The sequence below is a fragment of the Dipodomys merriami genome, unplaced genomic scaffold (assembly GCF_024711535.1).
Source record: "Dipodomys merriami isolate MVZ:Mamm:240054 unplaced genomic scaffold, mDipMer1.0.p SCAF_86, whole genome shotgun sequence".
NCBI classification, from domain to species: Eukaryota; Metazoa; Chordata; class Mammalia; order Rodentia; family Heteromyidae; genus Dipodomys; species Dipodomys merriami.
This window is the reverse complement of record NW_027206468.1, coordinates 35189-60635: the sequence shown is the minus strand read 5'-3', so window position 1 is coordinate 60635 and position 25447 is coordinate 35189. Positions and strand designations below refer to the sequence as shown.

The 25447-nt window shown below is 39.6% G+C and overlaps 1 protein-coding gene across 1 annotated transcript in view; it reads left to right on the top strand.

The window, feature by feature from the left end:
• Nucleotides 1-22588: 22588 nt before the first annotated feature.
• LOC138820316 (myelin protein zero-like protein 3) overlaps nucleotides 22589-25447 on the top strand; it is a 34959-nt gene continuing 32100 nt past the window's right edge. Inside the window, exon 1 of the mRNA XM_070011985.1 lies at nucleotides 22589-22755. Coding sequence (XP_069868086.1) covers nucleotides 22589-22755 — 167 coding nt within the window. The remainder of the gene's footprint in view (nucleotides 22756-25447) is intronic.

Sequence of the window (25447 nt, the reverse complement as noted above, 5' to 3'; positions counted from 1 at the left end):
GTTAGCTATGTCCTTTGCCATGAAGAAGCTCTGCACTACATGCAATCCCATTTGTCCAATCTTTCTTTGATTTGTTGTGTTTCTGGCTCTCTATTAAGAAAATTTCTGCCTGTACCAAGGAATCCCAGGGTTTCTCCTATTCCATCCTGTATGGTTTTCAGGGTGTCTGCTTTGACTCCAATGTCCTTGATCCATTTGGAGTTGATTCTAGCGAAGGGTGTTATGGAAGGATCTAGTTTTAGTTTGCTGCAAGTAGTTAAACAATTTTGCCAGCACAACTTACTGAAAAGGCAGTCTTTCTTACATTCTATTTTTCTTAGCTCCCTTATTGAAAATTAGTTGGCGATAGGTCTGTAGGTTCATTTGTGGGTTTCCAATCCTATTCCATTGGTCCTGAAGTCTGTTCTTGTTCCAGTACCAAGCTGTTTTGATTACTATGGCTTTGTAGTAGAGTTTGAAATTTTTACTGATTTTCCTCCAGCACTCTTCTTTCTGTTAAGGATCATTTTAGCTATTCGGGGTCTTTTATTGTTCCATATGATTTTTTGGATTGCCTCTTGTATTTCCTTAAAGAATGAGGATGGAATATTGATAGGTATCCCATTGAATTTGTAGATAGCCTTGGAAAGTGTTGCCATTTTCACGATATTGATCTTTCCAATCCAGGATCATGGGAGTTTTTGCACTTTCTAAGTTCTCTTTTGATTTCCATCATCAAGTTTTTAAAGTTTTCATCATAGAGTTCCTTCACTTCTTTGGTTAAGTTAATTCCTAGGTATTTTATTTTTTATTTTATTTTTATTTTATTTTATTTTTATGGGCTTATTTCCTAATCTCAGCCACACTTTTCTCATTGTTGGCATACAGAAAAGCGATTGATTTTTGAGGGTTAATTTTATACCTTGCTACTTTGCCAAAGTTTTGAATCAGTTTGAGTAATTTGGGAGTGGAGTCTGTGGGATTCCTTAAATACAAGATTATGTCAACTGCAAAGACGGAGAGTTTTATTTCTTCTTTCCCTATTTAGATCTCCTTTATGTTTGCATCTTGTCTTTTTGTTGTAGGTAGTTATTCTAATACTAGATTGAAGTGCAGTGGAGAGAGTGGACATCCTTGTCTCATTTCTGAGTTAAGAGGAAATGGCTTTAATTTTTCACCATTAAGTACAATGCTGGCTGTAGGTTTGTTATATACAGCCTTTATTTTATCGAGGAATGTTCCATGGAGTCCTAAATTTTCCAGAACCTTCATCATAAAGGGGTGTTGGATCTTGTCAAATGCTTTTTCTGCATCTACTGAGATAATCATGTGGTTCTTACCCTTGCTCCTGTTGATGTGTATATTGAACCAGCTTTGCATCCCTGAAATGAATCCTGTTTGATCGTGGTGTAGGATTTTTTGGAGGAATTGTTGAAGTTGTTTGGTAAAAATTTTGTTGAGAAGATTTGCATTAATGTTCATCAAAGAAATGGGTCTATAGTTCTCTTTCTTTGATGAGTCCCTGCCTGGTTTTGGGATGAGTGTTGTGATGGCTTCACAGAATGAGTTCGGTTGTGAACTTTCTCTTTCAATTTCATTGAAGAGTTGACGGAGCACTGGTGTGAGCTCTGCTTTTAATGCCTTGTAGAATTCCGCTGTATATCCATCTGGTCTTGGGATTTCCTTAGATAGGAGGTGTCTAATTGCTGTTTCTATTTCAATACTTAATATGGGCCTGTTAAGATGGTTTAACTCATCTTGGTTTAGTTTTGGAATGTCGATATTTGCTAAGAAATGGTCCATTTCTGCCATGTTCTCAAACTTATTAGCATAAAGTTTTGAGAAATATTCCCTTATAATGTTCTGAATCTTGGTTGTTTCTGTGGTGATGTTTCCATTCTCATCTCTGATTTTATTTACTTGGGAGTGTTCTCTTCTTTTTCTGATAAGATTTGTTAAGGTCTGTCAATTCTGTTGATGTTTTCGAAGAACTAACCCTTTGTTTTATTGATTATTTCTCGTTTTTTTTTTTTTAAATTCTAATTCATTTAATTCTGAATAAGTTTTAATTATGTCTTTCTGTCTACTTGATTGGGTTTTATTTTGCTGCTCTTTCTCAATGAGGCTCAGATGCCTGATTAAATTGTTGGTTTCAGATCTCTCCAATTTGTTGATCTAGGAACTTAGATATATAATCTTCCTCCTGAGTGCTGCCTTTGCTGTGTCCCAGAGGAGCTGGTAGTTTGTGTGTTCTTTTTTGTTGACTATAATGAAGATTTGAATTTCCTTTCTAATCTCTTCCATGACCCACTCGTGATTCAACTTTGTGTTGTTCATCCTCCATGTGTTACAGGACTTTGGTGGCTTTTGGTGTTGAGTTCTATTTTTATTCCCTTGTGGTCTGAGAGTTTATAAGGGAAAAGTTCAATGATTTTGAATTTGGGGAAGTTTCCTTTTTGGTCTAAAATGTGGTCTATTTTTAAAAATGTTCAATGTGCTGCTGAGAAAAACGTGTATTCTGATAATGTGTGAAATCATCGGTAGATGTCTGTTAAATCTTGTTGATCTATGCAGTTGTTTAGATCTGTGGTTTCTCTGTTGAGGTTTTGCCGAGTTGAACTATCTAGTGGGGAAAGTGGTGTGTTAACATCCCCAAAAATTAATGTCTTTGGATCTGTGTGGGATTTGAGGGAAAGTAGTGTATCTTGGATTAATTTAGGTGCTCCGTTGTTTGGCGAATAGATATTTAGAATTGTAATATCCTCCTGAAGAAGAGATCCCTTATTTAGTATATAGCGACCTTCTTTATCTCTTCTTACTAATTTTAATTTGAAGTGTATTTTACCTGACATTAGGACTGCAACATCCGCCTGTTTATGGGGGCCATTTGCTTGGTAGATTTTGTTCCAGCCTTTCACATTGAAAATGTGTGTGTTTTTATGGGCAAGTTGTGACTCCTGAAAGCATCAGATAGAAGGATGTTGCTTTTTAAACCAAGTACACAGTTTATGTCCCGTAATTGCATAGGTAAGGCCGTTAATGGTAAGAGATAGGACTGAGAGGTATTTGGGAGTTCCAGCCATTTTATTCACCTTCTTGGGGGCTGCGGTAACTAGGTTCTGGGTGCATTTGCTTGGCCTTAATTGTGGTCTTGTTGGTTTTTTATGTGTAGGACATCTTTAAGAATCTTTGGAGAATTGGTTTGGTGGAAATACATTGTTTCAATTTTTCTTTGCTATGTAAGGTTTTTATTTGAGCTTCGGTTATGAAGGAGAGTTTAGCTGTGTACAGTATTCTTGGTTGATAAATGTTTGTCTTTAGGGCATGGCATACATCATTCCATGTTCTTCTGGCATTAATTGTCTCGGCTGAGAAATCTGAGGAGATTCTAATTGGTTTCCTTTTATAAGTGATTGATCTTTTCTCCTTGACAGCTTTAAGGATCTTTTCCTTGGTCTGAATTGATCCTGTACGGATTATAATGTGATGGAGGGATGTCCTGTTCTGGTCTGGACTATTTGGAGTTCTAAAAGCTTCTTGTATCTGAATAGGCCTATATTTTCATGTTTGGGAATTTCTTTGCTAGGATCCTCTTAAACAATTTCCTAGACCATTAACTTCTGTTTCTAGGTGCTCCTCTCCACGCATTATCCTCAGATTAGGCCTTCTGATGGTGTCTTCCAAGTGTTGAATATGTCTATCATATTTCTTGGATTTGTCTTGGATGGTTGTATGTTTTTTTCTCTATAATATGTAGGCTGTCTTCAATTCCTGAGATTTGATCTTCTGCATGGTGTAACCTACTATCAAGACTTCCTACTTTTTTTTTATTCGTTTTTCTTCTAATTGGTTGTCTTTGATGACTTCAGATTCTTTGTTGGAGCTTTGTTTTAGATCTCATATGAGCTTCTTTACTTCCTTAATTTGGAGTTCAGTCTTTATTCTCAAATCACTTAATTAATGGTTATGGTTTCCTTGGACTCCCAGTCCTACTTTTGGGTTCCATTCAGCATTCCCATTCTGATCTCCCTGATTACTTTCAGCTCTCTGTTTATGGATTCCATGAATGTCTTTAGTTATTTTTCTGTATTCTCATCCCACTCTGTCAATTCCTGTATTACTCTTTGTTTAGCTTCCTCACGTTCACCTGATTCCTGTAGCTCTATTTGAGTGTCCTCAACATGCTCACGCAACTCCTTTTTTTCTCTTTGAGTATTCTCGAGCTGCTCACACAATTCTTGTATCAATCTTCGAATAGTTTCCTCACACTCATGATATTCCTCTATTGATCTATGGTGTGCCTCCTCTCTCTCTCTATAAAGTTCATAGAGAGTCTTTTGCAGGTTTTCATACTTTTCATTTACCCTGTTTACCAGTAGTGTTTGTAGAGCTTTTGGGTCTTCTCCCATGGGTTATTCATTATCTGTTCTATCCCCTAATTATCATGAGTGGGAGTTGAGATACCTGGACTTGCCATTTTTCTTGTGTTTTTCTGGCTTGCTCTGCCCATTTGGGATGAAAGTAACACCAGTTATGTGCTAGAACACAATCTTTTTTTTTTTTTTTTTTGTCGGTCGTGGGGCTTGAACTCTGGGCCTGGGCGCTGTCCTTCAGCTCTTCAGCTCAAGGCGAGCGCTCTACCACTTGAGCTACAGCGCCACTTCCGGTTTTCTGGTGGTTTATTGGAGATAGGAGTCTCACAGTCTCTCCTGCCCGGGCTGGCTTTGAACCGCGATCCTCAGATCTCAGCCTCCTGAGTAGCTAGGATTACAGGCGTGAGCCACCGGCGCCCGGCTTAGAACACAATCTTAAGGTAAGCATCAACCAAAGTCTGGAGTTGTACAGTCAAAAGTCTGCTGATAAACTCTAGTTGAACAGATATATTTATTCAGCATCAAATAACTATATGTTAATGGGATACGAACTGCAAAGGAGAATTTAGCAAACCAGAAATTATTAGGTTTAGGGAGAGATGTGTATAAAAATAGGAAAAGAGGGATGTAGAAAGGCAGAGGGTGAGTTAACTTAACTAAGTCATAATCTCAAAGCTGGAAAAAGGTTCGATAGAATGATAGCAGAGGGAGAGAAAAAAAGAGAAAGAGAAAAAAAGAGACGAAAAAATAGAAAAACAAATATTAAAAATTAAAAAGTTAAACATTTAAAAATTATGCAAAATTAACAATGTAATATTCATAGAAGAATGTGGATAGGGTAAGATAAGGGTAGGAATAGAAAAGAGACATGAAACACTTAAAAAGAAAAATGCTTAAAATATATAGATATAAAGAAGTAGTACTGCTATTAAAGCATTTAAGTCTAAAAGGTTTTGAATTGAGTAATAAATTCTGGATAATAAATTCTGATAATAAATTCTGTACAAAATGGGGGACAAGCTGTAATAATCGAATACGGGTATATCTGAAGATTAGCAGAATAGCAATTAAGTTATGCAAAGAAGAACAAACGAGAAGAAAAGGTGAAAAGAATGAGAAGGAGAGAAAAAAAGTGGATCAAAAGCTAACTAGAGCTAAACAAAAAAGTTTTAAAAAAAGAAAAAGAACAAAAATGAAAAAAAAGAAAAAAGAGCACACACTTATACCCCTAAAATAAAAATTATAATAGGAAGAAAAAAATTAATAGAAAACAATTTTTTAAAGATAAAAATTAAAAATTAAAGAAAAGTTTTAGAAAAAACATTTTTATAAAAGGTTCAAAAAATTCTTTGATTTTTTTTGGTGGGGGGAGATCCTGTATATGCCTTGTGTCCGTAACCAGTCTCTAGTAGGAGTATCTGGTATGCTTGTGGTGTTTGATTTTCCTGTGGCTTAATTGGTTTCTTAAGTCAGTTAGTTTGAGCAGGCAGAAAAATACTCTGCTTTACCCAGGATTTTATGATCCTCCTCCCACGCTACTTCAATGGGAAGAAGATCTGTTTTGAGTTTCACAAAAGAGGGAGGTGGCTGTTTCCTCTAGTGTGAGGATGCTGTGATGAAGCTAGGTTCTGGGTAGAGTTGAGATCTTTCAGCAAAAAGTAGCTTTTCTCTGAGGGGCTAGCTTCTGACACACTCACAGAGACCCGCCTGGAGCCATTCTCAGGGTTTATGGTTTCTGAATTTCAATTCATTGTCAAGGCTGCTGTAGGCGGGGGGGAAGTCTCTGGCTCTGTTTACCCAGTGAAGAAACCCACTCCTGGGGCTGTCGGCCTGAGCTGGGTGACTTTTCCCTGGGTTGAGCTGAGCCTGGCAGGTCAGGTTAGGGCTCTGTGTCCTGCTAAATGACTCTTGTTTTCTTCCAAGGCCTGAGTTGGAGCTAGCTGCTCAGCCAGGCCTTTGTCAGTCTCAAAGATGGAGATCTCTGGTAGTGTGTGCTCCCTGAGAAGGATTGAGGATGTCAGGCTTCTACTCACGCTGAGTCTTGGTTCCTGGGTCCTCTCTGGTCTGCGAACTGCAAGATGAAGGTTTCTGCTCCTTGTCAGTCCTTGCTTGTGTTGAATAGAATCTGCTCACCAGCCAAGTCTGGGGCCTAAGTCCCGGACTCTCTGTGTTGCAGGTATGGTAGCTATGGCAGCTGCAGCAGCCGATTCCACTGCCACCATAGTGGTGGCAGCTAGCAAGTGCTCAGATCTGTCTCCTTGCCTGGATTTTCCCTCTCTGGCCTAACTCTCTGTCCTGTGATGGCACACTTGGTGTGATTCTCTGGCCTAGGACTGTTCACTGGAACGCTAAAATTGCTTTCTATGCGAAAGCTTGTTTAGCCTACAACTTCTCCTCTGCCACCTTCCCAGAACTCTCCAACTACGATATTCTTTAAAAAATAGCGGAGGTATTTCTGATGCAATCAAGAGAGAAGTTTGTTATCAATGATGGAATTTGACAAAATAGTTGATATTTTTAACTGAAAAGAAAGAAGAAGAAGAAGAAGAAGAAGAAGAAGAAGAAGAAGAAGAAGAAGAAGAAGAAGAAGAAGAAGAAGAAGAAGAAGAAGAAGAAGAAGAAGAAGAAGAAGGAGAAGAAGAAGAAGAAGGAGGAGGAGGAGGAGGAGGAGGAAGAGGAGGAGGAAGAGGAGGAGGAGGAGGAGGAGGAGGAGGAGGAGGAGGAGGAGGAGGAGGAGGAGGAGGAGGAAAGGCAAACACTGTAGTTTGTGAGGAAGGTGCATGGTAGTCTACATAAATATACAAACATGTTTACAGGTATACATATTTACATGTTTTCAGTATGTTAGTTTAACATGAAGTCAACCAATAAAGAAATAAAAAATCTTGTACATCTCAAACAAGTTTTATCATTTAGGTGGTGGGGGGAGTGTAGTTGTGGAGATGTAAGGGAAGGGATGATAGGGAAAAAACAGGAGGAGGCAACAATGCTTGATAAGAAATGTATTCATTACCTTGCTCATGACACTGTAACCCCTCTGTACAGTATTTTACCAATAGAAAAAACATTTAAAACTAAAAAAAATCTATGCAGGGAATTTGTAACTAAGTGGTATAGTATTTGCCTATTATATGTGAAGGATCCTTGTTAAGGCAGGTGGAAAATGCATAACAGACCAAAAATTTAAAAAAAAAATTATACACGAAGAACAATAAAGCATATGGTTTGGGCCAAGTAAGTGGTTTACTCCCAAAAGAGAAGTAAGAACATATGATTTTGGTGGTATATACTTGGAATACAAACATTCAGTCTTTGGGGGTTCAAGTGTTCAAGGCCAGTCCTCTAAAAAACAAGAGGAGGAGGGACATGACAGAAGAAATAATAGAGATCTGAAACAAATTAAACTTCATCTGGATGGTGGGAAGAAGTCTGTCAGCTGTATTTTTTTCTTTTAAATAAGTTTCTTGCCTGTCCACCATTTGAGTATGCAACAACAAGGGAGCACATTAAAGCCTTGGTGAAGTTGAACTCTCAGTAAATTGAATTTTCTGGGTTCTAGATCTGGTCCTTCAGAATTTCCGTTGAGTACAAATAACTTGCTCTAAGCTATTGGGAGCTGGTCTAAAGGAATTTTGTTATAGAATCACAATGGAATTGAAATGCACAGCTATACCTCTTTCTCTAAAGGAAGACTCATGGTTTTGGCAGTAGGAGAGTTTAAGCTGAGGACTTCCAATTTTCTGAGCAGGGATTCTACCACAAATTCCCTACTGCATTCCTTGTTCTTCATTTTGAACATATCAACACAAAATCTTATGGATTTCAAGGATTCTGATGTCAACTCTTTGATAAGAAACTAACATGAAAAATGATGATGCTCTCTTTTTTCTCACTCCTGTAGATGTTAATAACCTGCTTCATGGAGGTGTATGGAATAGGGCATTTTGCTACAGTATCAGATGATTCTGAAGTGATACCACTATTCTTTTGACATCAGTCATCCTAGATTCAAAGAAAAGGACATTGAATATCTTGAGTAAATTGATGAGGTCTTTAAGAGCCAAAAGTTAGAGCAGCTTTTTCGATTATGGATGCCATGAAGTATCCTACTGGATTTAAATTCCAAGTGAGAAAACAGACACTTCCATGACCCACCTAAGTATAAAACTTTCTTGGTCTTAGATTCTTCGCATTTTAATGGAAATGACAAAAGTGCCAACCTATTGACTTTATAAGTGGACTGCATTACATAATTAAATAGTTGTCAAAATTCACTGAGTTGAATAGAGAACATGCCTAATTTGTATTAAAGTAGTAATGCATTGCCATTAATACACGGGTGTGTTTTATCAGTAAATTTTGAAAAGAAAAAAGAGTTTCTACAGAGGATTAATCCTGGCAATAGTCACTTTACAGTAGGCTGATACTACCTGCCTTCTTGCAACCACATGCTATTGTTGAATGTGATATGGTTTTACTTCTACTCTAAAGCTATGGGACTCGTCTTGGATTCCATTTAGAAGACACCAAAGTGCATACAGATAATACAACCTTTTAAAGACCAGAAATGATTTATTTTATGGTGCCAACAATAAATAAACTCCATAACAAATAAAGATTTTAAGCTTATTTTAAGCAGTTGTGCAAAGAGGGTTATAATTCAACAAATAGGGACACCTGCTGTGCCTTAACTAGTTTGAATATTCCCTTTATTGTCAAAGTAAAAAAAAATCTGTATCCACTTTAGTGAAAGTTTCCAATTGGATACTTTGTCATGTGCCCCATGACCTAGAAATACATGGGAATCAATTTTGTTTTTAGATTGTTGGAGCAAGTTCCAAGACCTGCACAAATAGTGAATGTAAGCCACTGATTGGTGTATGTTTGACTCCTGCACATGGCCAGAGTTCTAGCAGGAGCAGACATGAGGACATGGATACTACTCAAGGACAAAATCTTTGGGAGCAAACACTAGGACCTGGAAGCCACCAAGAAAAGAATACACTTTCTGATGCACTTGAAATTCCTGCAACACTGTCATGGCAGCAGCAGTGGCATCACTCACGTCCCTGTGGGAATCTTGGCAACAGTCCTCCAGGCTCAAGACCAAAAGATCCAGTGGGTTCATGCCAAGCTGTGATTGGTCCATTGCAGCCATTGTGAGTAGTCTCTGCATTCCATGACAGTGCTGGGAGTTCCTGGTGACCTACTAGATTCAGTGCTACATTGACGATTTTGAGTGGTTTTTTTTTTTTTTTTTGGAGGGGGGCTATGTTTTCTTTGAGTTTGGGTATTTTCTTTTGTTTATTGCTCTGGGTTTTTTATTTTCTTAGCTAAGTTTAGGTAGATTTACTCCTTGCCATCTTAGCAGAAAGATGGAAGAACAGAGTGAATTATCCTCAAGCTCCTCAGAGAAGGAGATTTTCACTGAACAAGACAGTATGGAGAAGATAATTGGCTATGGCAGGAGAAGATTTTCCCTGAACAATACAGTGTGAAGGAGGAGATCACTGACTATGGTAGCTATGGATATGTAAAGTTGCCCTAGCACCACCTCATAGACACTGGGGTGATAGTAAAAGTAATCCTGAAGGGAGAGTTCAACAATTTTCAGTTTAAAAATGAGATGGAGAGGCTGGGAAGGTGGCTCAGTGTTAGATGTTTGCCTTACATGCATGAGGCCTGAGTTCATTTCCTCAGCACCACATAAACAGAAAAAGCCAGAAGTGACGCTGTAGCTCAAGTGGTAGAGTGCCAGCCTTAAGCTGAAGAGCTCAGCGACAGTGCCCAGGCCCAGATTTCAAGCCCCAGGACCCACAAAAATTTTTTAAATGAGATGGACATTATTAAGATTTTCTATCACCCACACATGATCAGGTCATACCAGGTGAGGGAGAAGGATGAGCACCTATACCTTGCAGTGGAACTGGAAATCCAGAGACCTTCTAAGATAAATGTGAAAATCTTACCACTTATTCAAGAATGAAGTCAGATGATTGTTCAGACAGATTTTGAGGACTGTGCATTACTTTAACGAATATAGAAATGAACACTGAGACATTAAACCCAACAACATCGTGTTGGATGACAAAGGCAATGTGAAGGTCAATGACTTTGGTATGAGCATAAGGATGTCCCCAGAATAGTTGCTGAAGGACATATTCCATACATTAATTTTTTCCCTATAAAATATTTCTGCATGAAAATTACAGTGGCTACAAAGTAGACATCTGGTGCTTGAGAGTCTCATTTGTATTCTATGAGGATGGCAAATTTTCCATTTGAATATATGAATTTTAGCCAGATACAGGTAATTGTCTTGGAGGTCACATACATTTCTCCATTCACCTGTACCCAAAAAAACAAAATATCATCTTGAAACTGTAAACTGCAGACCCAAAGCAGAGGCACAGTATAGAAAAAAAAAAGGAGATTGGCTCAACCAAGTTGAGGAATGTTTCTTATGTCCTGATGAGTCAATATGTAATGCACTAATCCCTATTATTTTTGCACTCATGTGTGATATGAGGTACAGCCTGCCTGGTATAAACAAAATGATATTGGACAGGACATTAAATGAAATCATGGTCATCTATTTTTTATTTAAAAAAATGCCAAAGCAGAATGACAGCACTGAAATTAAATCATAGCCTTCTATTTTTATAGTGTGCCCATCTCCTGCAGATATATAGTATGTATTTATGTATATATCTCACAAATATATTACATATTAAATATGTTACATGTAATTATATGTGAATAAATATATATAATTTTGGAGATGCAGTTTCATGGAATTCTCTGCTTTTGCTTCAAGCCAACGTTCTCCTCATCTGAGCCTCCTTAGGAGCTGGGATTATAGACCAGAACCAGGTAAAAGATTTCCTAATAAATGCAGCAGAGAGCCTGTCTTTAACTTCCAAGAAATACTAGAAACTTGAAGACAATAGAATGATGAATGTAACAAAAATCAATTAACAGTGTAAAATTTCCAAAATTTATTTTATACAATAATTAGGGGACACTGTTATTTGATTTTTCCTTGAAAAAAGATTAATAAAAAATTAAAGACAAATATAGATATCAGTTGGAAGCGTGAAAGTAAGTGGAAGGCCCATAAGTTCAAGTCCTAATACTAACCCATAACCATACACTAAATTAATTTTTGTAAGTCTTTTATTGTAAAAATACTCTATAGAGGGGTTACAGTTAAATGAGCAAGGTAACGAGTACATTTCCTACCAAGCATTATTGCCTCCTCCTTTGTTTTTCTCCACGATCCCTTCCCTCCCACCTCCACAACTACTCCACCTACCTCTGAAGTTGAAAAGTTCGTTTTTAACGTACTGTCTTGTACATCGCATTTTTGCAATGGGTCAACCTGTATATCTATTTAAGCATATTCTGTTTTCCTTTAACCTCCCAAATTAGAGAAGTGTATATACAAGATGCAAGGCACCAGAATCAAATACAGTGAATACAGGGGTTTTACTGTGGGGGGAGGAACGTACAACACAACCAAAAATCACATGGTACCTTATAAATACATTAGAAACAATAGCAAGAAAGGAAAAACCACTTGTGTCCCTATCTTGGGGTTCATTTCACTTAACTTCATCGTATCTGATCACATGTACATAGATTTGGAACATTTCTGCTTGTCCTAGTCATATACTAGTTATTGTAAATAAGATAAACCATGGGACCTGTTTCTTTGGGCATGCCTTACTTGACTTAACATACTTTTTTCCAAGTTTTTCCATTTCCTAACAAATTGGAAGATATCATTCTTTCTGATGAAGACATAGAATTCATATACGTATATATATGCATATGTATATATATATATATATATCATATTTTCTTGATCCATTCATCTACTGAGGGGCATCTGGATTGGTTCCATATCTTAGCTATGTTAAATTATGCTGCAATAAACATACTTGTGCTGGTAACTTTAGTATGACCTTGTTTGTGATCATTTGTGTAAATGCCCGAAAGTGGGATTGCTGGATCATAGGGGAACTCTATGTGGAGACTTTTGAGGAACCTCCATACTGCTTTCAAATGTGGCTGAACAAGTTTTACACTCCCACCAACAATGCAGTAGGGTTTCCTTTCGGCCATATCCCCTCCAGCATCTGTTGTTATACCCATTCTAACAGGTGTAAGTTTGAATCTCAATGTTGTTTTGATTTGCATTTCTTTTAGGGCTGGAGAAGTTGAACATTCCTTCATGTGTCTATTGGCCATTGTTATTTCCTCTTCAGAGAAGTTTCACTTCAAGTCTTTAGCCCACTTATTTTTATCAGGTAGTTGTGTCTTTGATGATTTGTTGTTGGGGAATTTCATTTTTTGAGTTCCAAGCATATTTTAGATATGAAACCCATGTCTATTGTATGGCTAGTGAAGACCTTCTCCTAATCCATAGGATTTCTATTGATTTTGCTAGCTATGTCTTATGCCATGCAGAAGCTCTGAACTTTCATGCAATCCCATTTGTGCAACTGTTCTTTGAAGTTGTGTTTCTGGGTCTCTATTAAGAACATTTCGGCCTGTGCCAAGGAGACCTAGGGTTTCTATTTCTTCCAGTACTGTTTTCAAGGTATCCGCTTTGACTCTGAGGTTGACAATTAATTTTTTAGGCCAGTGCTTATTTTCTTTTCCATCTTTTGTGTTCATAGGACTGTGTGTATTTTGTGTAAACAGGCTGCTCTACAAAGTATCATTCCAGGTCATATAGTAGTTATTAAATGCCTCTATGTAAGTATTTTGTAATGACATAGAGCTTTCTAATGACTTACTTACATAAATCTATTAATGGTAATTATCATGAAAAATGTGAAACCTCTATTCTTTTGCCCATCTCCATCCTTGTTCTCTGTGTTGTGTAGCAGTTTATATCACAGTCAGCATAACTGAAGCTGGCGCATCGAACAGACATGTACTCGTTGGATCCTGGCTGTGAGATGGCTCCAAACACAGCAAATATCAGCATCAATGAGACCGAAGTAATTGTCCCAGGTGCCTAGTTGTATGAATGTCCTCAGCTTCCAATGGTCTCACTTGCTTCTGTCAGAAGCGTGGTGACGGTCTGTCACCATCAAAATTCACACTGAAGCTTAACTTCTCAATGTAGCAATATAAGGAGGTGGAACTTTTAAGAGAAGTTTCAGTCATAAATGGATTAATGCGATCTCATCAATTTTCAAGGGACTAACAGTGTCACTGTTAAGTTTTTGAAATCAACCTATGCCCCTTACTCCCTGTCATTCTAGCACATGTCATGATGCGGAGAAGCTCTGTGATATGATGCACCTAGGGGAACTTGTCCCATGTGCTACCATGTGATTTAGACTTTCCAGCCACTGCTATTGTGATTGAAATAGACCTTTTATTCCTTATGAAATATAGAGCTTCAAGGATTTTGTTAAATGACCAAATGAACTTAGATGCTATTCTTTCTATGTTTTCATGGAACTGAGGATTAAACTGAGGGCCTTACACTTACTAGGCAGATATGGTACCAGTTGAGCCTGCATGCTCCCAACTCTTTTTATTTTTTAGTTTGCTTTTTATATCGGGTCTTGTGCTAACTTCAATCAAGCCACCCTCAGTACCCAATCCTCCTATACCTCTACATCCCAATATCTGGATTTACAGGCCTGTGACACCACAGTTTGCCCCTTAGAATATGCTATTCTTTTGGGGAAAGAGAAACAGACCCCTGAGATGCTTATGTGGTTTTGTGTATGTGCTTGTGTGTGTGTGTGTGTGTGTGTGTGTGTGTGTGTGTGTGTGTGTGTATTCATGGGAACTGTTCTTGGTGATTTACTTATTACTGAGGGTGAGTATTCCTAAAGAATCTGTATTCTTAATTCCTTTCACAGAAAAAGAAATGCTTCTCTTCGTGCAAATGGTTCTCAACTGTATTCTTAGCTCTTCAGAATACTGAGATTTGGGGATAACATTGTTAAGCCAGGTGAGCCAGGAAAAGTCCATGACACTCTTTTCTCCAATTAATCACCAAAAAAAGTCAAAAATGGAGCTGTGGCTTAAGTAATATAGTAGTATTCTTGAGAGAAAATATAGGAATAGCAACTAGAGCCTTATTAAGGCTCAGGACCAGTACCCGTACAAAATCTTAGCTAGCACTCGTGCTATTACAACGAGCTCTTGTGCTGTTACAAGTCACCATTATATCTAATGGATAATCTCTACAGGACAGTTGCAGTAAAAAAATCTTGTATTTCTTCATAAGATATGTTCTTTCTGGACCAGTTTTATGCCCCATTTTTCTTTCTGGAATGATGTCTTCATTTTGAAATAGAGGAAAAATTCAGCGCGGAATTTGCTTCCTGATCCCTCCCAAATGCATTATTAACATGTTTTTTTTTTTTTTTATTTTTTGGCAATCTTGGGGAATGAACTCAGGTCCTGGGCACTGTCACTGAGCTGCTTCTTTGCACAAGGCTAGCACCCTACGCACAGTGCCACTTCTGGCTTTTTCTGTTTATGTGGTACTGATTAATTGAACCCAGGGCTTCATTCATGCTAAGCAAGCACTCTAACACTAAACCACATTCACAGCCACATGTTCTGTCTAAAATATGTCTAACGTGTTTACCTCTGTCCCATCTCTGAACCCACTGCCACTGCTCTTCAATATATCCTGTTTAACTCCTATTTTTCATTCCCTATAACTGCCAAATTATTTTCCACTCGACGAAAGGAACTATCTTAAATTTCACACTTCATTGGCTAAAGTCAATCAATAACTTAACATTACCAGTATCTGAAATTGAGGACAGAATAATAAAATCCCTTTTCCACATTTTTTTCGGCAGTGGGCTTGAACTCTGGACCTTGGGCACTGTATTTCAGCTCTGCAGCACAAGGCGAGTCCTCTAACACTTGAGCCCCACAGTGCTACTTCCAGTTTTCTGAGTTTATTGGATAGAATAGTCTCTTGGCCTTTCCTGCCCTGGATGGCTTTCAACCGACAGCCTCAGATCTCATACTCCACATAGCCCCAGTGCCCAGCTAATAAATAGCTTTTCATATGTATCAGGTGATACACAACAACTCAGACCCTTGGGAAGTCTTGTATCTTCCAGTCTGGCCAGGATCTCACCCCACAATATGCTCTGGTAGAAAACAAAATTAAGGACATTCTACAAATGTAATTGGGTCCCACAAGAGTTGGGTATAAGTTATTTCCAAGGAGTGAGTGCAAATTAAGGCCTTTCTAGAAGTCAATGACGCCAACAGAATGAATCAAGCAGTAAGGAGAATATGTTTGTCAAGAAAGTATGGGGGTGTCTAGGAGCTGACAACAGTGAGTGTATGATAGGTGACCAGAAAGCAGAAACCACAGTCTCACAACCACAGGACCTACATCCAACCAGGCATCCCTTAAGCTTGTAAGAGATCCCCAAATTCCACGAGACTCTAGCCTGGTGGCCCTCTGCTATAGACAAACAACACCCAAACTACCAGCCCAAACTTCTAACCTACAATATTTGGTATTCAATGGATGAACAAATAAATTTGTGGTAATTTGCCACATAACATGAATAAATAAATGCATCTCTCAGAATGCTGTTGCCTCACACCTGTAATCCCAGCTACATAGTTGACTGACATCTGAGGATCCAGATTTAAAGGGATATCAAGCAGCAACGTCTGTGATATTCATATTGCCAATAACTAACAAAAACCTGGAAATGGTGGTATGGCTTATGTAGTAGGGCAGCAACCTTAAGGAAAAAGATAAGTAAAAGCAGAAGACCCTAAGTTGAAACTCCAATACCAGCACACACACACACACACACACACACACACACACACACACACACACACACACACACACACACACACACACAAACACACACACGCACACACAACCACAAAAAAGAATAGGAAAATGAAAACATTTGTTGAAGACGACTTGGTATTTTCTCTTCTCTGTGTAAAGCTCCAACATCTCTCAAAGTTTTTCCTTGTGCTTGAAGTAATTTATTAAAATTCTATAACACCACCATAAAAATATCTGACTACACAACTACACAAATATGTTGGCCACACACATTTCTATATATCATATTGTAATTGTTACTGCAAACAACGTAACTTTCCTACTAATTTAGTCTAATTACAGAAATTGGATTTGTATCTTAGTTTAAATTAAACTTCTTAACTAATCAAAGGGAAAACTTATGCTATATCATCAGCTACATTCCTTTCTGTCACTTTTCCTACAAATGAAATTAGTTGATTACAGCATTTAAAATTCCTATATCCCAAATCAATACGAGACTGATTAAAACTAAAAAATTTAAAGTGTTTTCAATTCCTGTCTCATTTGGACAAAGAACTTAAAGATATCTTTGGACTTCCATAGAGATATCATATCCAAAAGAACTATAAATTCTGACCTATGTCTATAAACATCCCATGGAAATTTCTAGAACATTCCATTTTTCTTAGAACAATTCAGGCTACCAACAAACTCACTAATGGTGAGAAGAGAAGAATCAAGTTTGCAAGGACATTTTACAAAAGCCTTATTCACATGTGGATACATACAGAAAGCTGTGAAATGTTCAGGTATACCTGGAAAGAAAAGCAACTCACCCTTCAAAGAGAACAAAACCCTTGGCAGGAACTACACATAATGGCACTTTAGCTCTTTGCTCAAGCCTGGTGCTCTACCACTTGAGCCATACTCCACTTTTGGCTTTTTAGTCATGAATTGAGGACAAAGGCATCATGTTCTTTCCTGACCAGGCTGGCTTTGAACCTTGATCCACAGATCTCAGTCTCCTGAGTAGCCATCATTACAGGAATGAGCCATCAATGCTGGCATTAGTGACAGGCCAACCCAATGATTTCAAGCCCCAATACCAGTACAAAAACCAAAATCACAATCAAACTTAATAACCAATAAATATACTAATAGCCTATTAAACCAATATAATTAAATGTGGAGGAATGTGAAAGACATCAGAAAATTATTATCATTATTAGATTCTCTGATTTTTTAAAAATTAAAATTACTTTCCTAAAATGTAAAATAACTACAGAAGACCCCTGGTACCAAGGTGTATTTTCAAATGAGATAGCTGTTTAGGACAAACTGAAAATGCTGAAGAAAACAAAGAATTTTAGAATTCAAAGATTACTACACAGAAAATATACCTGAGAATCTGTGCTTTGAAACTGTTTCAAGTAGCTACAATAATTACACAAAAAACGACTGTTCTTATCATTAATACTCCACAAAAACAGGTCTACTTTATTCCCTTTATCTAAGAATGCTCTGAATATTTTCTTCACTTTTCAAAAATGACACTAAAAAGACTCTGTCTTTCAACAACCCCAAATTTTTTATCTTAGCATTTATAATAAATATATCAACTATCTTCTTTGGATTTGTAATATCATAACAACTTTTAAATTGTTCTTTTATCTTTGATGCTGAGGAGGGGTGTATTTTCACAAAAGAGGACAGGGAAACACTCAGTAGATCACTTGATTTAAATGTAAGTGGATTACTTTGGAGGCTGAGATATGAAAATCATGGTTGAAAACCAGCACAGGCAGGAAAAAAGAGACTCTTATCTCCATCTGAAAAACAAAAAGCTGGAAGATGTGGCTCAAGTGGGAGGGCGCTAACCTTGAGCAAGCAAAATAAAAAGGGTGGTTGGGATAGAGGACAGCACCCAGGGCCAAACTTCAAACTCAAACATCATCACACATATACACAAATAAATCTGACAACAATTCAGATTAATATCATCTGAACTGCCTAATGGGAAAAGTGCATGAGAATTTAAATATATATTTATTTTTTTCTAAATATATTTATTTTTAAGAAATACATTTTTGCAAAAAATACATTAGCATTTTCAATTATGGTTAAAACTTTTACATGATTGCCAAGCATCGGTGGCTCACACTTGTAATCCAAGCTACTCATGAGGCTGAGATATGAGATTGTGGTACAAAGACAGCCCATGCTGAAAAGTCCGTCAGACTCTTACCACCTGAAAGTTGGAAGTGGAGCTGTCGCTCAAGTGAGCACAAGTCTTGGGCTGAATCACTGAGGGACAGTGCCTAGGCCCAAATTTCAATCCTCATGACCAAAATTAAATTTTTTACATGGTCAAAACACAAGAAAAATTCTGGGAATATATTGGCTGGCATACTTCATTCTGCCTTAAGCAAAGGAACTTCGTGTTTGGATTTGGAAACATTATTATAAGATCATTTTTGCCATAGCATCATTTTGGTTCAAGTTAAAGTGTTTGGCCTACAAAAGGAGGCTTGTGGTCAAGATATGAAAATTTATCTTAAATCATCAATGCAACTGAATTGATCTCTTTTGTGGTGAAGTTCCTCACGTCACTCAATGTTAAGATGTCTAGGATGACACATACATTAACTCACAACCTTTCAACAAATCTAAACAGTCAGACTGAGCATGGTGGATATTGTTAGTATGGAATGTAGCATGCAAGATAGAAAAGGAGGAACCTGAGGGGAGCTTCAGACCACAGCAAACTCACTTGAGATGAACTTATGTTCCTGATGAGTAGATGTTGAAGGCATCATCACTAAGTTTCCAAGGATATGTTGTATCCCTCAACAGCTATATAGTGAGGAAAAGCCTGTCATAATAAGTTTCTAACAATATTTCTGTTTCTATATCAGTTTCTACCAACATTTCTGTTTCTAGACTATGATTGTGTCTAACTAGATTACTCAAAACCTAAAAATTTGAAACATTCCAATACAGTGGAATATACCATTTTCTTTCCATCTTACACTCAGATGTAAGGAGAATTTTAAAAAGATGTTCTGGTGCTGGTTTATAGTTCATTGAGAGTTCTTGACTAGCTAATGAAATGTCCTGGGTTCAATCCTCATAAATACAAAAGAAGATACAAAATCAGGAGGCCAAGTCCAGAAAGTGGAAAGTAATTCAACTAAATCTCCTGAAACACAGACAACTCTCCTGGGATGTGTTAGGAAAAGAATAAGAAGAAAGGCCTCCCCTGGCACCTGCCATAGCTAACAAGTGTGTTATATCTGGACCAATCAAACCTCAGGCAATCAAAACAAGAACCCAAACCATAAAGACTGTGATTGACTACAGTGTATTGAGAGATGAGGGAGGGAAAATGGGGAGAAGGAAGGCTGGTAATGACATCTGACCATGGTACCCGCACCTGGGCTGACAGTGACCAGGAAGATGGAGGTCTAGGAGGTGAAGAATAATAGACCCTTGGGCAGTGAATTTTTGTATGCCCTAGAAGCTGTGTTCAAGCCCCAGTTGTGGAACAACATAGAGGTAAAGAAAAGGAAGAGAAAAAAACAGAAAGGAAAAGGAAAAAAAAAGAAAGAAGGACTTATCACTTGAATACATTTTATACATTAACTATGTCTCATGGGTATAGGTAATATTAATCTGTTACCCCAGATATGTGCTATTCTATGAATTGGTCTTTACTACAAACCTTTTCCCAGGATGCCAGAGAGTTTTGCCCTGCCAGGTGAATAGTTAGATGGAGTTTCATTCCTTTAGTCTATATTTTGGGGCATGGGGACTCTAGTAGGCTGGGCTTACCTCCGACAGATCACAGATGAGCACAGCACACAGCACATGGAGAGAACTCTACTGGACAGCACTGTTTCTGTTAAGTGGACCCAACCCCTTTTCTTCCTCCCCTACTAACACCTCCACTCTGATACGTACCTTGCCCATTACCTCCCCATGTTTTCCCAGCCTTCCACCCTGCTATGTGCTCTACCCCCCATTTTGGATCAATCCCCTTCTTGATGTCAGACACCCCTCAGTGCTCCATTCATTCTCCTGACCCACCCATCTCACAGCCCTCACTGCCTGGCCCTCCACTTCCGTGTGAACACAGGCATGGGAAAGGGGATGTGCCTATGTCCAGCACTTACTACATAATGCCAGGTGCCAGAATGTTCCAAACATGAGCTATGGCTGCCACAGAGAAGGAAAGCCCAGGTCAGACTCTGATCCTCCTCCATGCCTGGCTAAGCCTGGCTAAGCCTGGACAGCCCCAGGGCTCTCTGGTTTACCTGAGTTCACTGGTGGTTGTGGGGCTGGAGATGCAGACCTCACAGCCATCTCCTCAACCAGTTCTGTGCCTTCCTGAGGGATATTTGCCTTCACTGTGTGGACCTCCATCTTCCTATTCAGTGTGGGCCTAGCTGTGGGCACCATCCCATGATGACCCTGATTTGAGGTGAGAGAGCTCCCCTCCCTAAACCCCTCTCTATTGCATTTTCTTCTCTGCTCCTCTATGGGAGCCTCCCATCTCAGACCAGTTTCAACTGAAGTGGCCCATCCCTTCTTCCTGGGCCCCAATATCCCCTGCCAGAATCCCACTTCGACCACCACTCAGCACACCCACCCCTGTCCCCTCAACACATGGGCCACCCTTGCCCAGTTCTCTGGCCCTCCAGTGCCCCAAAAACCTTAGTTGGGTTAAGGGTGTTGGGACCCATCTGCCAAAGGCAACCCTACAAGACCCAGTTTCAAGGTAAAGGGGCACAACTCCCTCTAATCTTCTCCTCTCCACCACTGATGGTGTGAACCTCACCCTCAACCCGCCCCCACTCTTCTCAGTGTAGGAAGATTTGTGGGTGAGGGAATGAAACTCCTCCATAGAAGGAAGATAGGGACTTAGAAGTCACCCCCCATCCCCTCTTGGTCATGCCCTCAGTATTCACCTGTTGTTATGAAGCAACTTCTTGAGGCATTGGAGCTGAGAAAGATGTTGCCTCTCCTAACTGGTGCTGCAGAGACATGGTCCCCCCAGTGCCTCTTAGGCATCACCAGCCAGCAAACCTCCACTTTCAAGGACACTGTGCAGTTAACTGCTGGAGCCATCACCAAAGACCAAGATTCAATGTAGTGTCCCCCTCCTCTCGCCCCCTTACATTGCCCTCTTCTCCATTCTCTCCTCTGCCCCCCAGCAGGAGCCATCCCTAGGACAGGGCTCTTAAGTGTTAAGTGAGCTGAATCTCTCTTCTTCTCCCCTTTTTATTGCTAGGTTCTCCACTGGGGTCCCCTTCCTCATTATCCCCCTGCCTATCAGCAACCCTACACCGTCCTTCACCTTCCCAAAACCAATTGTTTCCCCTGTCCACCCCAAATCATGCTTCCTCACCCAAGTGCCTGCCTTACCCTTTGCTTTCCCCACTCCATCCCCCATCCCTTACATCCCCTGCCACCCATTCCCACCATTCCGCATCCCAACCCTTCCTGTGTGAAAGGATGTGTGTGGCATGCACGTAAGTAGACGATGCAATTGGACTGAACCAAGGCAACACAGTCGTTGGAGAAGGAAAGCAGGGAATCAGAGTCTTCCCTATCCACCATTACACCTTTGACCTTGTAGCACATTTGGTTGCTCAGTTCCCATACATCTGCTGGTACTGGAGCTAATGTTGGTTCGTCTTTATCCTGACCATGTGGGACCTCTACTTTCCTGGTCAGTTTTGGGGCCACGGGCAGGAGCCATACCTGAACAGTCCTGAATCAATGAAAGTGGGGCCTAACTCTTCCCAGCTGGTACCCCTCTCCCTGCCCACCCTTATCCCCACTCACCTCTTGACCCTAGTGCCCCACCCCCCCTCCCTGTCCACCTCCTGGCTCAGCCCCTCCTGTGGGAAAATATGTTCAGGTGAAGGAACATGCATGTGTTCACATACAACACACAGAAGTGGTGCCAGACTGGTCTGAATCCAGTTGTGGTGGCCGCAGAGAAGGAAGGCCCTGGCTCAGAGTTTTCTCAGCATCCCTTCCCAGCTATGACTTGTAGAGTTTCGGGTTCCTTGTTTTCCCCATGTCCACTGGCATTTATGGGGTTGGAGGTGCAGCCCTTGCCTCCCTCTCTCAACTGGTGTTATGCTTGGCACAGCCACTAGGGGAGCCTGAGGGATCTTCAGCTTCACCATATGACCTTCCTGCTCAATGTGGGCCCAGCTGTGGGAGCTATCTTCAGAGGACCACATAAGGTACATGAGCCCCTCTCCTTCATTCCTTGTTTTGTAATTTCTCCCCTGACCCCTGTGGGAGAAATTTCAGAACAGCCCCAGCCCTGTTTTGAGAAAATTTGGTTCCACCCCCTCTTCTGAGGCTTCTATAACATCTGTTCCACCTCCTCTCTTGGCTGTGGCCTGTTTTCCTGGGGATTATGGGACAAGAGCTGGGGATGCTGCCACAATCAACAACCCACTATAGCTTCAACTGCAACAAGGAGGTTCTGCATATGGACCTCTTCATCCTCACCTGGTACGCTTCCATCTTTCTGGTCTGTTTCTTTCCAAGTGATGGTGCCATCCCACATGCCCTGGTTTCGAGGTAAGTGGACCACATCACCCCTACTTAGAAACTGATCTTGGGAGAAGGGTTGTGCCCCTGTGTATACATTCATACGAACACACAGACATGATGCCAGATTGAACTGGAGATGCTCAACAGGACCAAGAGAAGGGAGGCCAGATCTTGTAGTTTCTCCCCTCCCCAACTTGCTTTCTCCACCATGGTCTGTGTATCCCAAGGTTATAGTACTGGAACTGTGGATGCTACTGTCCTCCTCAACCAACACTCCTTCTGTCCCTGTCTGACATAAGTGGGTGCCCTTCCACTCTACAATTGAGGGAACAAATTGCTGGTAACGGATTTTGTGCATTAATGCATGTGTTTACTGGAATGTATGCAGGTTGTGCCAAAGTCGCGAGGCAGGTGCTACATTAGACCTAGGAGATGTAAGGCCAGGTCTTGCAGACTGCCCTGAGGTGGAGCCCACTTAACTGTTCTTCACTTTGTGGACTGCATCTTGCTGGTTCCTCCCAGTAGTCCCAGTTACTCTCATCCCAGATACACCAATTTTGTGGCCCTTCTTCCTCGTTTCTGGGAAATAATCCCCGGGTGGGGTTTTTTGTGTATGTGATTGTAACTGTGCATACCAAAGCTTGAGGTACACACATTTGCCTCTTCGTATTAAATTGTGGTTTCAAGGGAAGGAAGGCCATACGCAGAGTATTTCAGGCTTCGTTTCCAGGCTATAGACTGCATTGCCCTGGGTTATGTGCTTAGAGCCTGCAAAGATTCTGTCCTTCCAAACCAGTGATCCACCTGCTACAGAACATGATGAACTCTTTTTCTTTACTTTTTTTTAATACTGTAGAGATTGTTTACAATTACATGAGAAAGTGTTTACAATTACATGAGGGCACATCCCTTCCAGCATCTGTTATTAGAGTTATTTTTTATATTAATAAGTTTTTTATATTATGAAAAAACCATACAGAAGAGTAACAATGACATTAACAAGGTAATGAGTACATTTCTTATCAAGAAAGAAATGTACATGAGTACATTTCTCATCAAGCATTGTTGCCTCCTCCTTTGTTTTTCTACTACCATCCCTTCCCTCCCATTTCCACAACTATACATCCCTAACCCCTGCCTAAATTGTAAAGTTTATTTTTTAACAGTGTTTTGTACATCTCATTATTACAATGGGTCAAGTTGTATCCCTTATTAAACATTTTGATTTTTTCCCTTCCCCTCCCCAAATTATACCAACATCGAATACAGTGAAATGGGATAGACCGTGGGGGAGGAACATACAAAGCAACAAAAAAAATCACATGGTACCTTATAGGTACGATAGAAAAAATAACATTAAGGGCAAAAAAAAACATCTGTCCCAATCTTGGGGTGCATTTCACTTACTTTCATCTTATCAGATCATAAGAACATAGCTTCTGACATTTTCTACTTGTCCTAGACATATACTAATTATTGCAAATAAGGGAAACCATGGGAACTATGTTTCTGTGGGCCTCGCTTACTTCACTTAACATAATTTTTTTCCAAATCTTGCCCTTTCCTAACAAATTGGGCTATGTCATTCTTCCTGATGGAGGCATACAATTCCATTGTATGTATATACAACATTTTCATGATCCATTCTTCTACTGAGGAGCACCTGGGCTGCTTCTATATCTTGCGTATGTTAAAAATGGTGTGATAAATATCGTTGTGCTGGTAACCTTAGTATGGCTTTGTATGTGATCGTTTGGGTAAATGCCCAAAAGTGGGATTGCTGGGTTATAGGGGAGCTCTACGTGGAGTCTTTTGAGAAGCCTCTATGTTACTTTCCAAAGTGGTTGAACAAGTTTACACTCCCACCAAAAATGCAGTAGGGCTCCCTTCTGGGCACATCCCCTGCAGCATATGTTGTTAGAGTTCTTTTTTGTATTAATAAGTTTTTTATATTGTGAAAATACCGTACAGAGTGGTAACAATGACAAGAGCAAGGTAATGAGTACATTTCATATCAAGCATTGTTGCCTCCTCCTTTGTTTCCCCTCACTATCCCTTTCCTCCATCTCCCTCCCTGGCCCCCCAAAGTTGTAAAGTTCGTTTTTCAACATAACATCTTGTACATCTCATTGTTGCAATGGACCCACCTGTATCCCTATTTAAACAATTTTTTTACCCTTCCCCTCCACAAATTATACCAACATCAACTACAGGGAAAACATGGGTTATACCATGGGGGAGGGAAATACAAAGCAAAAAAGAAATCATCTTTTAAATATGTTAGAAATAATAGAAAAAAAAACATTTGAGTCCTTATCTTGGGACTCATTTAGACTAACTTCAACTTGTCAGACTGCTTCTGCTTGTCTCAGACATATTCTACTTATTGTAAGTAAGGGAATCCATGAGACCTATGTTTCTTTGGGCCTGGCTTACTTCACTTAACATAATTTTTTCCAAGTCTTTCCATTTCCTAAAAAATGAGGCAGTATTTTTCTTAATATGAGAACTGTCTTCAACAACCTTTCCCCCTTCGACCCCAATTTGATTCCAGTTCAGCTGCATTAAAATCTTGAATTCAGAGCAAATCTGGGAAACCCTGGTCACCATGCGGCTCAGCAGGACCACACATTTAGGGCAGTAGGTGAAGTCAGCTACTGTGTGGGAAGCAGGGCTTTTTGGTTTAGTGGATGGTCGCACATCCACTCTCACATAGAAC